This window comes from Manacus vitellinus, unplaced genomic scaffold, assembly GCF_001715985.3.
Source record: "Manacus vitellinus isolate BGI_N305 unplaced genomic scaffold, ASM171598v3 scaffold_83_pilon, whole genome shotgun sequence".
NCBI classification, from domain to species: Eukaryota; Metazoa; Chordata; class Aves; order Passeriformes; family Pipridae; genus Manacus; species Manacus vitellinus.
In genome coordinates this window covers 1,670,856-1,687,900 of record NW_021940836.1, presented here as the reverse complement: position 1 = coordinate 1,687,900, position 17,045 = coordinate 1,670,856, and the positions used below count along the sequence as shown (strand labels likewise).

At 44.6% G+C, this 17,045-nt stretch overlaps 1 protein-coding gene across 1 annotated transcript in view; it reads right to left on the bottom strand.

Annotated features, from left to right (window-relative positions):
* MYO7A (myosin VIIA) overlaps window positions 1-17,045 on the bottom strand; it is a 102,887-nt gene that overhangs the window by 16,336 nt on the left and 69,506 nt on the right. Inside the window, exons 20-32 of the mRNA XM_018085609.2 lie at window positions 15,860-15,954; window positions 14,600-14,684; window positions 13,513-13,731; window positions 13,241-13,348; window positions 12,473-12,682; window positions 11,727-11,930; window positions 10,755-10,931; window positions 8,989-9,078; window positions 7,668-7,795; window positions 6,126-6,252; window positions 2,719-2,838; window positions 1,822-1,995; window positions 663-890 (exon numbers count right to left, since the gene is read on the bottom strand). Coding sequence (XP_017941098.1) covers window positions 663-890; window positions 1,822-1,995; window positions 2,719-2,838; window positions 6,126-6,252; window positions 7,668-7,795; window positions 8,989-9,078; window positions 10,755-10,931; window positions 11,727-11,930; window positions 12,473-12,682; window positions 13,241-13,348; window positions 13,513-13,731; window positions 14,600-14,684; window positions 15,860-15,954 — 1,965 coding nt within the window. The remainder of the gene's footprint in view (window positions 1-662; window positions 891-1,821; window positions 1,996-2,718; window positions 2,839-6,125; window positions 6,253-7,667; window positions 7,796-8,988; window positions 9,079-10,754; window positions 10,932-11,726; window positions 11,931-12,472; window positions 12,683-13,240; window positions 13,349-13,512; window positions 13,732-14,599; window positions 14,685-15,859; window positions 15,955-17,045) is intronic.

The window sequence follows — 17,045 nt, the reverse complement described above, 5'->3', positions numbered from 1 at the left end:
TGTAGTTCTCAAGGTGACTGGACTCTACCAGACCACAGGAGAATGATCACATATTCGGGGAGAGAGATGTCTTCAATTTGACACCTGGGTGATCTTAAATACAAGCAAAAACCCCCCCAAACTCCCCTCAAAAATGTGATGGACATTTTCAGAGAATTTTATGTTTCCTTAGATGCTAATTTCTGTGATACTGGAATAATTCTGTAAGCTTCCAGAGCTTATGCCATTATGTTTATGCTGCCAATGTCCCTTCACTGTATGGCAGAATTACTGGGTTTGTATTGCATGGCAGAGGTCTGGGTATCCTGAAAAGCATCTCTCATGTCTAAGACTTGGCAGAATTCACCAAACAGGGTTTTACTGTGTACTCCTGATGTGGTGATCTGGTTACAGACTACCTGTGGCCCTCCAAGCAGAGGCTGATGGATGAAGCGGCCGTTCACTTTTCCATCCAAAAGTCACCAGGCGAGAGTGCTCATGCAGCACCCAAGCCCAGTCGAGAGGATCTGACTGTTGTAGCTACTGTTTTCTAAATGAATACCATAAACCCGCAAGCTAATAGGCATCCAGGGAGGAATATTTGTCATCCCCTTTGTTGGAACCTACTTCGCCATCTCAAAGATACTTGTTGGACCAGATCAGTAGCTGCTAAGGTCACATACCTTGTCACACCGGTACTCCCCGAACTTCACCCCTCGCACGATCTGTTGGTAAATGAGATTGGTAGCCACGTTGTCCTCACTTGGGTTGTGCCAAGGAGTGAAGATCTCCTTCCTGAAGAAGAGCCGCCACGGCGCGTTGCGCTCCTGTGCTCCCTGTTCTTTGGCGTACTGCTCACACTGAGACACAGCATCCATCACATGGTCATTGCCACTCCCCAGCGAGGATACCTAGTCAGGCAGAGGGAAATGTGCCATTCATCTCTCTAAAAGCTACTCTTTCTAGGTAGAGATATCTGGTTTTGAGTCACTCATTCAGATCTCCTTTATAATCAAAATAAATCAATATATCTATGTCTACTAGCCAGAAATTATCACATCTGTCTTTTCTCTGGCATCTGGTATGAAGCCCTAAAGCACTATATCCCCTCAGACTTAACATCCCTGGATGAATGTCTCCTAAAAAAAGACAAAGAAGACGGAGTATAAACTACTTTCTTCTCCATCTGCAGGCAGAGGTGGCCACATCTGGAGGTGAGAATATACTTCATCCTCTTAGACAGCAACTGTAGGAGTACTTCAGTTTCATTGACTTGGAGCTGTTGTTTCAGCTGAAGATTTACCCTAGGTCTGTTTTCCTTCTCATTTACGCTAACCTTTATTTTAACAGAATTTCTGAAAAAGGTATGTTTTTAAGTTAAATAAATCAGGTTAAATGCCAATGCAGGTATGACAGTTTGTGTTCTAGCTCATTTTCGAAGCTTATTTTCAACCATTAGCTTTTCAACTAAATGTAGTAGCTCCCCTGCATAAAAATCCATGTTGTTTGTTTTATTGCAAATTCACCTCAAATAAGCGTGTCTGAGCGTAAGAATATAGCATCATGTAATTATGTAGGTGGTAAGAAATTTCTGGATGTTTCTGGTCCAGCCCAGTGGTTAGAGCAGGTCCATCTGTGCATTTTCCTGCTAAATTCTGAATATCTCCAAGGAGGGAGATTTTCCGACAGCGCTGCTCCAGAGTTTGACTACTCTTATTGTGAAAATCATGCTGACACTTGCACTGTAGAAATGTTCCTTCTGCCTCCTGGAAGTTATGTGACAGCAACTAGAACCTCCCTCTTCTTTCACAGAGTTATTCAGGAACAGACCTCAATATATACCTTGTCAAAAAGTGCAATGTAAAGTGAGAAGCCAAATCGATCCTTCAGGCTGATTTTGTCGGCCAAAGAATTACAGAGCTCTTTAGCAGTTGTTGCAGAGTCAGTCAGCAGTGTTTTGGTTGTCCCATCCATAAACGTGACAGGCAGCATGATAGGTTTCTTGGACTTGGTTGCCTAATGGATGAAAGTCAAACTTTATAAGGTTATGTGTATTTCAATACTATTTACCTACATACTCTTCTATCCCACTCCAATAACCATTTACTAATTCCTGATCCCACTGACTAGTTGCTTTTGAATACTACCATACCGTATTTATCAACAGGAAAATGTATGGTCAGCCACTGGCAGCACTTGGAAGTCACAGATATTTTATTTAACACATTCAGTCCTCAAGGCACCTAATCCAATAAATACAAGCATGCCTGGAAATGCTCATGGACACTGGAGCACAGATGTATATACTAGTAAACCAGCAGAGAAAAAGAGCAATTTTTGCACAAACTGCCTTTTCCAGCTACGATTATCCCCAGACAAGTCCCAGGGACCATTTTCAGGAGGCAGTTTGCCTGCAGCCACCTTCATCTTTAAGACGGTTTTCTAGAATATATGGGGGCTTGCTCCATGCCAGCTGGCTTCAAGGTCCAACAGCATTCTCAGGCACACTTAATTTAAAAGTTTTGAGACAGCCAAAGGCATCGATCTGAGGATACATACTCTGGAGCAAAACCAGGAGGGACAGGGAATGCAATATCTTGGAATTACCTGAAAATTCTTGACAGAAATAGGCATTTTGTCGCCCCACATTCTGTCCTGCCAGAGATGTGGTTCCTGCGACAGTGAAAGGCTTAAACTCTGAGCCTCAGCTGCCTGGGGAGGAGATAGAGAGACTCATACCTGCAGCTCCAACCAGCTGGGTGGCTGTGTCCTTGTCCCATTGGCAAATGTTCGCCTCAGCCTCTCTTCACAGTAGGGAGCATAGCCTGGGGGGCCTCCGTTGATAAAGTTCCTTAAATACTGTTGGCAGCAGGGAACACATTGGTTAGACCTTTGGCTCTTTAGATCAGGCACTTGCAAAGGTTAAGAAGCAATGTTTTATTGGAGAAAAGCCCTCTGGGACTAACGACAGTGATACTACTCAGGCTCAAATGTTCATACATCGCATCACTAGAAGCTGAGAGAGAATACAACGGTCTGCATCCCCGCCTTGTTCTTCTACTGTGCTTTTCTGGCCTTGGAGGAGATAAGATACCAGATTAGACAGAACTTTGATTGAAGCCAGTGCAGCAGCTTTTCTGTTTCTGCTATTGCTGCCACTGGTTTCTATCTCTGTATTTTAAAGATGTATAATAAAATGTTATTGAGTGTTGGGCAAAAAGATGGGAGTGAATGAAAAAGATGTGTAAGTAATGATCCAAGGGAATTGTAAGTGAATGCCACTCAGAAAACATAGCTGCCAGCACAAGAGATCTTTCACAGTGACATTAAACAGGCATTTCTTTAGTCAGATTTTAAACTGCATTTTGGAAGACCCTAAACCAGAATTTGAGGCACTTCATTGTATGTTAAAAATACAATCACACTATTGTAGAGAAAATGAAATCCAGTGACTTCTACAGTATGAATGATAATACACTTAAAAATATTACATAAACATCTTGGCCAAAATGTTAGCTAAGACAAATAGTCCTGTAAATCAAATTCTTCTGAGAGACTTTATAGATAGATAAAGACTTCTCTGAATGATGACACACAGCTGTTCCTTCAGAAACACAGATAGCTTTATAACACTGTCAACCATAAATAACATGGCTAGAGAGACAGGCATCTCTGTCAACAGTAACTTATAAAGTATGAAATATCTAGGTAATACAGTCACGTTACATGGATTACAGCTGCTGCAAATGATTGTAAGCAGCTGATGCTATGTAAAAGTGTAGTTTTAATTATGCTATTGCAAAAAATGAACTATGCAATTACATATTTTTCATATTTCTACTTTTTTTGTGGCTGAGCCTTCCCACTAAGCCCATTTTTACTTGAAAGAAAGGTGCAAAGAACAGGAGTGCTAATGTGTCTTGACCTGTTCTTAACATATGATGGAAAAGTGTATAATGGGATCCAAAGCACAACTTGCATATCTGGGAGCTGGAATACATATTGAAAACTGCCTCATTATCAGTACCCTTCTCAAAATGTTCAGTTCTAATTGAGACTTTTGAATGCCATCCAGAGGGACCTGGACAGGCTTGAGAGGTGGGTCTATGTGAACCTTCTGAAGTTCAACAAGGCCAGATGCAAGGTCCTGCACATGGACTGGGGTAATCCCAGAGACGAATACAGGCTGGATGGAGAATGGAGAGCAATCCTGAGGATAAGAATTTATGTTGTTGGGGGACATTGTCTTGGCAATGTGCTCACAGTCCAGAAAGTCAACTGCGTCCTGGGCTGCATCAAAAGCAGTGTGACCAGCAGGTCAAGGGAACAGATTCTGCTCCTTTGCTCTGCCCTCACAAGACCAAACCCGGAATACTGTGTCCAGCTCTGTGGCCCCCAACACAAGAAAGACATATACCTGCTGCAGCAAGTCCAGAGGAGGCCACAAAGATGACGAGAGGGCTGGAGCACCTCTGTTATGAAGACAAGCTGAGAGAGTTGGGATTGTTCAGCCTGGGTAAAATAAGGCTCCAAGGAGACCTTAGAGCATGTTCTAGTACCTAAATGGCTGGAGATAAAGGTGCTGGAGATGAGAGAGTTGGAGAAGGACTTTTGACAAGGGTGCTAGCACACAGAGGAGTTGTTTTAAACTGACAGACAGTAAGTTTAGACTGGATATAAGAAAGAAATTCTTTCCTATGAGGGTGGTAAGGCACTGGAACAGGTTGCCCAGAAAAGTTGTGGTTGCCTCAACTCAGGAAATCTTCAAGGCTAGGCTGATGGGGATTTGAGTAGTCTGCTCTAGTGGAAAGTGTCCCTGCCCATGGCAGGGCAGTTGAACTAGATGACCCATAATGATCCTTTCCAACCCAAATCATTCTACGACTCTGTAATCCTATGATTCTATGAGTCTATGTCTGAGTCTCCAGAACTGCTCATAAATTATTTCTTATAAAGGCTTCACTACTCTAAAGTAATCTTTCACTATTAAAGATTTAAATCCACATAACTTCCTGTGCCATACTTTCTCAGATCTCATTTCCATACATAATTTAATTTTCTGCCACTTTGCCAGTGATTTATCTGCTTTATTAGATTTCATTGGCAAGGCTCAGGGATGAAGGAGGGATTTCTGTTCTGGCTTCAGCTCTTTCACTGCCGAAAACCCAGTATCTAATCTGATTATATATGGAAATTAATGGAATACTTTTATTTCCAGTCAAGCACTAGAACAAGCTGCACAGGGAAGTGATGGAATCACCATCCCTGGAAGTGATCAAAAACCACGTAGATGTGGCATTTGTGGACATGCTTTAGTGGCAGGCTTGGTTATGGTTGGACTTGTTGATCTTAGAGGTCTTTTCCAACCTTAATAATTCAGGGACTTATTTGGAATGCAGACCATTCAAATCTGGGCAACATAATTTTGCCCAGAAAAAAAGTTCCAAGAAATTCCTTAAGAACAACCTGATTTTCAAAAGTGTCAGCTGCTTAGCATCCCCCACTGACTTCAGTCATGCTGATCCACAGTGCTGCTGAAGACAGATTAAATGTCACCTCATGGGGCTGTTTAGAATTGGATGTTTTCAATATGACACGTGGTGGGGCATGTACGTCACACAGAGAGCACCTATGCAAACATACTTACAGGTGAATTAAATCCTTCCCTTTCTAAGGGCAAATTTTAAAATATCAATTTATATTTATAATTAGCTGTGTAGTTCTATTCCTTGCCAATTGTGCTAGAGGTCATACTGTCAAAGCCAGTAGATTCTTGAATGAATGCACAGACCTTTGTATATGAGAAATAGGGGAGAAATGTGGGCTCTTCTGGTTGTGCAAATTCCACTTGAAGTTTCCCACAAGGAACTTTCCTGCTAGAAGTCAATAACATCTTCACACATCTACAGTGCAGGAGGCACCATCTAAACTGGTTGTCTATATTCCCTTTAGAATACAGGAAAGAGAGGGTCAGTTCTCAGGAGTGACTCATCTGACTCCCATAAGACATGGAACTTGGGATCATGCACACTTTTCTCAGGAACTTTGTCATCTTCTACTGCGAAACCCAAGAGAAAAGCTGGTCCCACGGGTGGAAAAGAAAATGTATTGGCAGATAATTCATGAGACAAATAGCTACATTTTACCTTCACAAACTTCTCAGAAGGAGCAAAGCATCCCACGCAGAGGGACATCAGGATCCAACCCCTGGCATGGCTGCTTTTTGATGGGTTCTGGGTCAGCTGCTTGCAGATTTGACAGTAGATTTCATCCCTGCAACAGGAATTAAAAAAAAATTACTTAAAAGTTAAAATTAAACATTAAAAACCATTAGGTTAATTATTTAATTATTCCTATTAATTAATAGGAATTAAAAAAAACCACTTTTTTAAAAACCCAAACACATTAAAAAGTGGTGTTTTTTGACACAATCAGAGAGACAGACCCTCTCTGCATGTGACTGGCAGTCGAAAGTTCATTTTAGCATCACGAGGACATTAATTTAACTGCCTTAACGATGTTTACCTTGATCACTGCAATGTCTCTAAAATGTCATCCATCACCAGTTCTGTAACATCCTCTGAGTTTTGCCCATGTTTCAACTAAGATTCCCACAGCTTACTGACATTGCTTTGAGAAGGAGAGAAATAAAAGGAGTCTCAAGGTTCAGGGAAGCTCAAAGTCACCTCTGGGTGATGGAGTTTATTCCATCTCCTTAGAAAGATTTCCCAGGCAGAATATCCTAAAATAACTTGCATAGAGACCTATCAGTGGGGAGTCTTTGTCTGCTGGCTATTCCTTGAGATACCTGAATTTGCTTTTTTCAGCAACTATCAGGTCCAGTGGAGATCAAGGTTTGTCCTGCTCTTGTGTCCAAACAGAAACATACATTGACAGCTGTCTCATTTTGGATGGAATGTCCACTTTGACTTTATTATCTACATGCAAAATGAGGGATTACAGTACTTCCTCATCTACATGGGAGGCCAAAAAAAAATGTTAGGCAACCTGTTACACTGACAAAACTCATGAGAAAGCCCATGGGACACTACCAGGTCTACCTGCAAAGAAGACTTTGTGCAGAAAAATAATGCAAGGATTTCATGGTGAATTGGGAGCATAAAATGAAAGTGAGAGAAGGTGATCATCAGAGGAAGATGCTCACACTTTTCCTGGACTAAGTGGATAAGTGTGAGTGAAAAGAGTGACACTGCACAGGCAAAGACTGTATTATAACACACACACACACAAGTGGGTTAAACAAAAGATGTGCAGTTGGTCTTAATTTGGCACTTTCCAATTTTTAAATAATTATTTTAGCAACTGAAATGAGTTTTTCATTAGCATGCCATCAAAAATTTTCACACAAACAAAAGTGATCGAAATAGTCAAGTGGATAACAAAGAGTAGTAAGGAACAAGAGTGAGTGTTAAAAATCAATCCAATAGCCAGCAGGACTTTCAGAAGTGTTTGAATCCCTCTGTGTGGTCTTTCCATTGGGCCTGATATGGACTTTAAGGAACATGATCCAGTCTAGTCTGCGTTATACAACACAACCATAAAAATAATAAAATGAGAGCTTTTCAAAGTTGCACACAATATCAAAATTGTTTAAGTATTGCAAGACAAGCTCAAGGAAGAAGGAATGAAAAGAATGGCATGTTCATGCCTTTGTCTTCATTTCTAACCTTAAGGCTGGCCTGAGGATGCCATTACCAATAATGAAATGGAGCTTCTCTAGGTTGGAGGTGGGTCGGTCTTCGAGCATGCTATTACCCTGGAGCGTAGACTCACCATCGTGAAGTCTCTTTGTCACCTGCCAACCAGACACATTGCTCTCTTTCAGTACAGCCAGTTACTATGTCTCCCCCCACTCCCATCCCAAGTGTGTGGTGCTCCCCCAGGGGGACTTCTCCACCAGCCAGGAGGGGTCTCAGAAGTTCTTCAGTCTAGGACTTTGGCAGCAGTGGGAGGGTTTGACTGTGTTGGCTTTAATCATGTATGGGTGAAGTTAAAAATGGTCCTGCCTAGTCACACTTCCACCTGCTTGCTCTTTTCCCAGGATTTCTACAATGGCACCATTACATCCCAGCTCTGAGCTGGTCCTGCAGATGGGAGAGGGCCACCAAGGATCTTTGGAATAAACCCATCTTATTGCCAAGGAAGATGTGTCCCTTTAATTTATGCATATTAAAATAACCAGTAAAGCATTGACAAAATGGACTCACTCCCCATGCTAGTGATGCAGCCAAAAATGCATAAGCATGGTGCTGTTTGTGAAAGCAGGGATGGAATTAATCTGCCTATCAGTTTTCTGTCTCAGCCAACAACTCAGTCTCCATTTAAAATCACTAGAGAAAGACCAACATTTCTAGAGTATGTGACTCCAGAGGGTGACTATCTTAGAGAGCAATCTTTGTGCTCTCAAGCAGCTAAAGCCAGGTGAGAGGGTGCCTGCTCTGGAAAAGGACACTCTTTGCATTGTTTTCATCCCCCCACCCAAAAGATTTATTGCTCCTCACTCTTTTGAGATGGGATTTTTCAAAAGCTCTCAGCTTGGGGTAACTGCTCCCATGAGGAGCTTTGTCCCTGGCACTGGAGCAGAGCAGGGGATGGGTGAATGTAGTTGGAGACTCCAACTTTTCTACCTATGCCACGGTGGAGGGCAGGAAGCTAAAAGCAGGGATAACATTCAGACCATCACAGAGTGGTGAGAGGTATCAGCAGCTGGATGGAGGGCTGTGAAAGAGGGGAGGGAAGGTGCTGGATGGATGGAGAACGGGAGCCGAGGGGAGGCCGGCGCGAGGTGCAGAATGACTCAAGGAGACACGGGAAGCCAACCTTTCCCCTTAAACACTCCTTAAATCTTTCAGGCAGAGAGACAGGTAGCGCCAAACCCAGAGGAGGGCTGGTTCTATGTTGTCTAGGGAAAAGCAGAAGAGAGTCAGAGAGGGCTGCAGACAATCCAACGGCACTTGTGCTGCCAGGCGGCCAAGCGTCTCCTCTCACCTCCTCTGTCAGTTTGGATTTCTTCTTGAGTGTTAAGGAGACCAGTTTGTGCCGCACACTGTTCTTCTTGTGCCCATCAATGTGAGTACTCTGCAAAGTAAGAAGGGTGGATGCAATGGGGTGAGACACAGAACCCTGCCAAGTGCTCTCCCTGTCTCCCCTGGACTCCTGCAAAAGACCATTAATCCTGCACAAAGAGTAAGATATTTCAGAGACTGGTGGGAACCAGAAGTGTGCACCTATATCCTGTACCCCTTGAAAACCCAAATGTGGCTCTGAATTTTGCAGATACTCTCTAAACCATGAGCATCCCTCAAATAAAAATTACATATTGGGGACACCTGAAAAAAGTTATGTTGAATACATGACTGTCCTAGTCAACCCAGGTCCACCCACTTCTGCTTATGACAGTGCAAACGAGATGAACCACTTGGAGACCACTCTCTGGGACAAGCCATTTGCACAGCGGGTTTGTAGCTGGAAGCCATCTAGCCAGGAATTCATGACAGGTAGTTATACATGATGGTTTCATAACTTTTAACCAGTCCTGTGCTCTATCAGATTTCCCAGAAGAATAAATTTGATGTGGAACAGCCCCAGGCACTGACTATATATCATCAAGTTACTGCTGGATTTCTGCTTTTATACCAAACTTTTTGACCCAGTTAACCCCTCCCCATCTTAAACAGCTTTGAAAGGACTATATTGTCACATACAATCAACACTTTGAGTCCTGCAGATGTGATGGTTTATATCCCTTATAAAGACAAGTTGGTACTGTAAACCTGGAGTTGCATATCATTTTGCTCAGGGTAGCTCAGGCCTCTTTTGCACTCTTAAGAGATGATGTAACCAAAGAGAAAAAGGACAGCTTAAATTTTCCTTCTCTTCTGTACTATCTGATGTCTCAATTGGCCAAAATACACCTTTTTGTAAATAAACAAGCAAGAAATGATGGGTAGAAGGAACGAAAGGTTATTCTTGGTGTGTATTTTTACAGAATTACAATCTGGATGAGGCTACTCTCCTCAGATAATTCACTGGAAGTGCTGAATGGTATCATAATTTCTAAAAACTAGGAGATTTGTTAATTTACCTCTGCAAATGCTGCAGAGGTTTGTCAAGAAAACTCCTTGAAAATTAAACAGTGACATCCAGAAGATGTCAACAGCTGATAATACCTTGTCCTATTCAATGAAGCAATTGCCAAAGATGAAAGCATATCAGTGCCATGGATGTTGATTTACCCAGCACAATGTCCTATCCGGGAAGGATACTAAGATGAAGTCCCCCAGTGACATCCCAAAATACACTCAGGATGCAATAGGGATTTTCTTTTTTTTAATTTCCACAGTGTAATCTCCTGGTAAGTTATTACTTCCTGCTCCAAGATTAAGGGCACATTTTTAATTTAATCTCTTCTGACTCAGGGCAGATCAAAAAGAAATCCCCAAATCAGAAACTGATGACATGGGACATTGCATTCCCTCCATGTATTTTAGCCCTATGGGGTGGGGAAGAGAGATCAAAGGCCATGAGAGGTATCAGGGCACTTCCTTCACTTTATTGCTGGGGGACATTCAGTTATCCCTGTGAAGAAAGGACAGGATTAATAGCTGACACATGGGTAATTCACCCTTTGTAGCATAAGTGCAAATAAAATCAACAAACTGATTGCCTGCAGCAAACCCCACGAGTTGTTTCTTTCCAACACGTCAATATCCAACACCTAATAATAGCATCTCTTCTATAGCCACAGCAGTTACCTCTCCTTCTCCCTGCAGAGCCTGTAGTTCTTTCTTATAAGTCTTCTTGCCAAGAGTCTCATAGATTTTTGTCATAACTGGTATCTTTTCACCACCATCACTCATGGCTGTGTGATATTTTGGCTCAGGGAGATCTCCCATGAAACGGAGGATAGTGATCCATACAGCAAGTGCTGCCTATTTGAAAGGAAAGTTACGCTCCATTAGTTCACACCAGTGCAGTGGAGGGGGTGCTCAAGCCATGCTGAATCTGTCAGGATAACCACTGTGGTCTCTCTGTACATCTGCAGGACATCAAACATTTCCCTGTGTCACACACAACGGTTTTGCCTGCAGCATACATTCCCCCTGTGCATGTTGGGCAGGCTGGTGGCTGGGACCACACATTCAGGCTTTTTGTGTTTGTACCATCACGAGTGCACCCTACAAGGGGTTTGCTATTGGTAGGAGATGCCAACCTTATTGAGGGGCAGTGACTGGCAGCTCCTAACCCCCACTGCAGAGGGGGAAGGAGAACACAGTGAGGGCAAGTTCATGGTCAATGTAATGTACATTATGGCCATGCAGGTTCAATGCATTTCTGCTCTTGTAGTGCTGGCTACAGGACAAGCAGTTCTTCTAGATCTGCACTGGTGTGTTTAACCAGATAAGAAGTAACTTTTCCAGCTCCTCAGAAGCTTTAGAAGTGATACACAAAAATTTTCATTGCCCATGCCCTGAGTCAAGAGCACTTCATTAATTGTCTTAATACAAATATCAAGGAGAAGAACTCGCCTCTCTAATGCTACATCCCTCTAATGTTTGTTGTCTTACTAGCACTAAAAAGATGCTGGCAAGACAGTGTTTACTGATACCTGTGCAGCAGATAAGTGTATCCCAAAGGGAAACTGCTGGTACCTTTGGACTGAATGGTTTCCCAAGCTTGCTGCAACCCACCCAGCCCTGCTCAAGATTTTTCATCCCCTGCCTCACCAACTGGTCTCCTTCATCTTCATGGTACAAGAGAGGTTGCTTGAGAGGCCGGCGGATGTATGTGTGTGTTGTTGTGCCCTGGAAATATGTAGCAGCAAACTTGGCAAATTTGTACTCTGAGAGATCTTCTTCCTCTTCCTCAGGGAGAGGCAATGCTGCATCCAAGTCCTCTTCCTCTAGCTCCTTCTGGGCTTGCTCAAGATCCTGTTGTGGAAGGACATGTCAGACACTCAGCATGGCTTTGGATATTGAACTACCCCTTCCCTTTGGGCCTGACTTTTCTCTATGTCTGATTTCCATCCCAAAGGAAAAGTCAGCCAGAGGGAAAACGTGGAATATGGCTCTGGAGCCCATGCAAAGCCCAAGCTCTGAAGGACATGCTTGTGCCCAGGAATGTCCCCAGAGCAGCAGAAGAAGAAACAAGCATGGCCCCAGTCACAGCATGGGGAAAGGGCGCCCAAGAGCTAAATGCTGCAAGTTGTGATGAGCCACAAAGGAAAAGATCTCAAAGGCCACAGGTCCTCAATGATATTGCTCTCCTCCATTCAGTAGCTGCAGAGAAAGCCAGCAGGCTGCCTGCCCATCCCCAGCTACAGCATGGTAACTCTTTGGGGCCACAGAGAAAAGTCTGGCCTTCAAGGAAGCTTTAAGAGACACACTTTTGTAATGCTGTACTCTTTGTTGTCTCATTAATATTTTGTTAAAGCCTTCCATGTGATAGTCAGGCACATGTACGTCTCCAGTACCTCAAAGCCATTGGGTGCCTGTCCTTCCTGGCCAGGCAGGGAGGAGGTTGTCCCCAGGAATCCAAACATTTTGTCCACCATTTCTGAGTCATTCACTGGCTCGTTGCGAGCCTTCTCCATTTTTTCTAAGAGCTCTTTCTTACGACGTGCTTCCTCCTTCTCCTTTACTTCTCTCTCTGCATCTTCCCGTGCCAGCTGGGCCAGGCGTACCTGCAAAAGGACAAGTGCAATGACTGAACTGCTCCTTTCAAAGAGCTGGAACTAAATTCTGCAGGGCCTGGTTGTAGAAAGGCAGACTGCCCAGTGCTTAGGGCACTATACCAGCATCATGACTTGGAGCAAATGAGTGACATGCCTACGTCTCAATTCCTTAACTGCGGAAGGACAAAGCAATAGCATTTTCTGCTTCCTTAGTGCCTGTTTAGGTGTCGGTCCATGCACAGAAACTCCCATTGATCTTATTTTTTTATTTTATACAAAACCCCTGTATGTGCCCACACACAGGGTGTCCCAGTTCCCCCTCTAGCCTTTATACAATAGCAAAAGCAAGTGAATAATAACTATAATCTCTGGCATTCCTGTGCAGCAGATCAGAAATTCTGGAGTAGCTTCAAACTAGTTAGAGCACAGAGTACTCTAGAGAATTAAATACAAACTGCTCAAGCGGGGCAGAAAACCCTTAGATATTTTTGTCATTGCCCCTCAAAGGAGCAAAACAAGTCCCTGGAAAACAGACAGAACCCCACAAAGAGATCAGTCCTGATATACTTGGTGCTTTTTTTCTGCTTCCTCTTTGGCTTTCTTGGCACTCATCTCCTTTCGGAGTCGTTCCTCTTCTGCCAGTCGAAGTTTCTCCGCTTCCAGACGTCGATGATACTGTGGGAATAAACAGAAGAGCCCTCCTGAACAGGCATCAACTTATTTTTGAAAATCTTTTTCGTTTAAAAACAGATCCCAAGAGCACGTGATGTGGAAGCAGGTTTTTCTCCCCTCTCCCCACCTCTGTTGCCCACAACTGACCTCTCCTCTGCGGTACTTACTTCCCCCCGGAGGCGCTTATACAGCCTTCGGGCGATCATGCCCCGGGCGTACGCCTGGACGGTGAGGACAGCCCAGAGGCGGTGGCGGAAAGCCCTACGGACCAAGTAGCCCCGGCATCGTGCCTGAAACTCGATGATCCGCCGGCGAGCCATATGGTACTGCTTATGAAGCTTGCGGGATCGGTAGAGGGCCTGCAGCCTCAGGAAGCCAATCCGCATCTGCAAGAGGGAGCAGGATGAAACCACCCCACCACCCAGGGGCTCAGTCATCATAAGCAGATTTCCATTGCTAATCTCCTTCTTGCACGGCTGTAAATGAGCCACTGAAATCAGTCCCCACAAGGACAGAGCTTAGGGAGGTTCCCCAAGAGGCTGGAAAAACGAAGCCCTCCGGCTGCTGTGTTGATTCAAAGCCCAGAAAGGACAAAGATAGTTTCTTCCTCACTGAGTCCTACAGAGGCCTCAGGACATCTGGTTGGTCATCTCAAGACAGCCACAAGCCATAAGGGTTGCTCCCATGGAGGTCCGGCATCTGCAAACCTCCTGCCTGACAGTCAAGGTGCTGTTTCATGGCAGGAGGCAGCATCCTGACCAACCTGGAAGTGGCTATTCCTATCAAGTTGCACGCTTGGAGGATGATTTTGAGATCCTTTAGATCCCAACTCACTTTGCAAATGACTTGCTGTTGGGTCAGAGCCACCTGGGACAGGAAGAGAAGAGGACTATTGGGTTAGGGACAAACTCAATATGTTCCCACTTGGAGATGGAGTTTTTTTTTTAGAACAAGCTGCTCTTGAGTTTTCAGTCATCTGGAAACTAGGGGAAGACTTATAAAACTTCAAGTGACCAGCTGGTGCAATGGGCATCTAACTCATGGGGAAAAGGACAGCTAGAAGGTTGTCAGGTGCTCTCTCCAACGAGAAGGCAAAGCATAAAGAGCAAACTTCCATTCATCACTCCAACTGATAAAGGCCAACCTCCCCACTTCCTACATTCAATGGGACATTTTGAACCAGGAAACTCTTACGTATGTCCCAGCTGAAAGAGGTAGGAAGGCAGAGGTGTGAGGAAGCACCCCCGTACTTACAGCGCCGTAGTTCTTCCTGCAGTTATGTCCACGCCAGTATCTCTGAATCATCAGGACTGAATTTCTCACTTTCAGGAAATTGGACCTGCAAAGGCATTTTAATCACTTGCCTCTGTGGTTTGGCCACCAGTTATCATCATCATCATCTCCTGGGCCTCATTTCTTGCAGATTTGAACCTGAGCATCCAGGTGGAGTAAGCGCTGCATTTTGGCCTGAAAATGTCTCCTTCCCCAGTTCGTCTTGCTTTCATAAAAACATCTGTAGGAGCTTCCTCTGATAGGTCTCTGCAGGCAGATTCTGCCAGGTTATGGGAATGGGAAGCAGGAGATGCTGAGAATGGTCCCCTCCTTCCCCCAGCCCTGCACCCTCTTCTCACATCTGAAATCTCTTTGCTATATGTCCTTCTGACTTCAATCTAGCATCTGAGAATGGATTCAATCTCACCCAAATGATCAAGAGCAAACTTCATCAACACCACCCTGCTGCCCCTATCTGCTCTTCCAATCCTTCTTAGGTTGATCTGATTCTACCTGCAGACACACCTTGAAGACCATTGTGTTGGAAGGGCTTGGGGGTCAGGCTAAGATTAGTGTGTGAAAGATTGATGAGTTATTTAGTATGTGTTCTTTCTGCAAAGTACGACCTGAGTCACAGCCATGGTTTGACAGTCCAAAAGCACAAAGGGCCAAGAACTCTCCCTCCTCCGTGGGTGAAGCTTATCCTTGCCTGTGGCTCCCCATCTTCATCCACAATGGTGCCGTGAGCTCCCCATGGGCTACCTGTCCTCCTCCCATATCTTGCAACTGGGAGAAGAGCTCATATCAAGAGCAACTCATATCTTGCAAAGAGAAGAGCTCTGAACCCCGTAGGCTTTGGGGAGAGCAACTTCAGTCACAGTGGATGACCCTGTGGTCCCACTGCAGTTTTGTGGGGATCTCCATAGACTGGAGTCTTAGCATTGCCTTTAGCAGGCTCAGAGTCCTGCTGCTGCACTGTCATAGCAAACACCAGATCCTCTGAAGACAGCACTGAATAGGGGCAGAAGATCCTATTCCATCCAGGTGTGAGGCAGATGACACAGTTTTCCTCTTGTATCTCTACTGATTTCCTTCAATACTTGCTGCACCTGAGTGTCAACACATCAGGGGTTCCCTCTGGCTATCGGGCACCAAAGGAGGGATGCAGCCACCAGGAGCCACTCGCGGGAAGAAGCATCCCACATAACCCATCTCCCATTTGGCAGTGACGCTCATACCTACCTGTCTTTATACCCACGGACAACCTTCTGGATTAGAATGACTTTGTCTGTGATAGCCTTGTCTCTCTCAATCTCCAGCAGCATGTCGTGGTGGTCCTGTGGGAGGAAGCAACACAGCACCAATGTCTCAAGCTCTCCAACTGCCTGACACGTAGCAGGAGGGGGTGGTACAAAGCCCTTCTCCAGGGCACATGTTCAAAATTAACTCTTGGGTCATTTTATATCCCAAGTATCACCCCATCTACTCACTAGAGAAATCCTAGCATAAACCCTAGTGATCTATCATCTTCATTCCCAAATGAACCAGGGCATCCAGAAGCTGCAAATGCAATACTTCAAAGCATGAAAACAACCAAATTACATTGCCCTTCCCGTGCAGATCTCCCTCTCAGTGCTCTCAGCCATGGGAGCAGTTCCTAGAAGCACTGGAGAGGTTTGGAAACAAACTCCAAGCTGCCTGCGTCCCATCGCTTCTTCTCCTTATCCAAAGAAAAAAAGAGCTCCTTGAAACACTGAATTTCCTTTGCCCTGAGACTTTCAGATGCATCAGTCCAGGCTTTATTCTGATTCCTCCCATGCCATGTATGATTCAGCTTTCTGTCCTGGTCATGGCACACTGAGCACTGGGTGCAGTACAGGCAGCTCCATGTTTCCTGCTTTGCTCAACCTCATGCAGCCCCCTGGGGCCTCCTAGTTTCTCTGTTTCCTGCCCTGACAGCTGCGAGATCTTGATAACAGGCTCTGGAAAGAGCAAATAGTAGGAACAAATTCTAGGGAAGAGATGGGGCTGTCTGTGCTGACAATGGGGTTAGGGATGAATTTAGGTTTATGCAGTCGGGGTTTATTTCTGAGAGTTTTGCTTGAGAGAAGGGTTATCTTCCCTACAGCACAGGAATTGGTTTGTAAGGAAAGATGCATGTGAATGGGACTGCAAGGGACCTGCAACATCAGACTGCTCTGTGTTGCTGGACTGATGCAGGAAAAGAGACTGTGGGCACACACTGAGTTGCACAAGGATATGCATAAAGCAAAGCAAGCCTGTTGTGCTCATGTCCCTCTCTCTGCAGGGTTCTGCATGGGCATCCCCCCTGCTGCTATCCTTTTTGGGTGAAGGCAGGAAATGAGGCTGAGCTGTTCAGTCCAGGAGGAAAAATGCTGTACACTGTATGTGAACTACTTTCATGTCC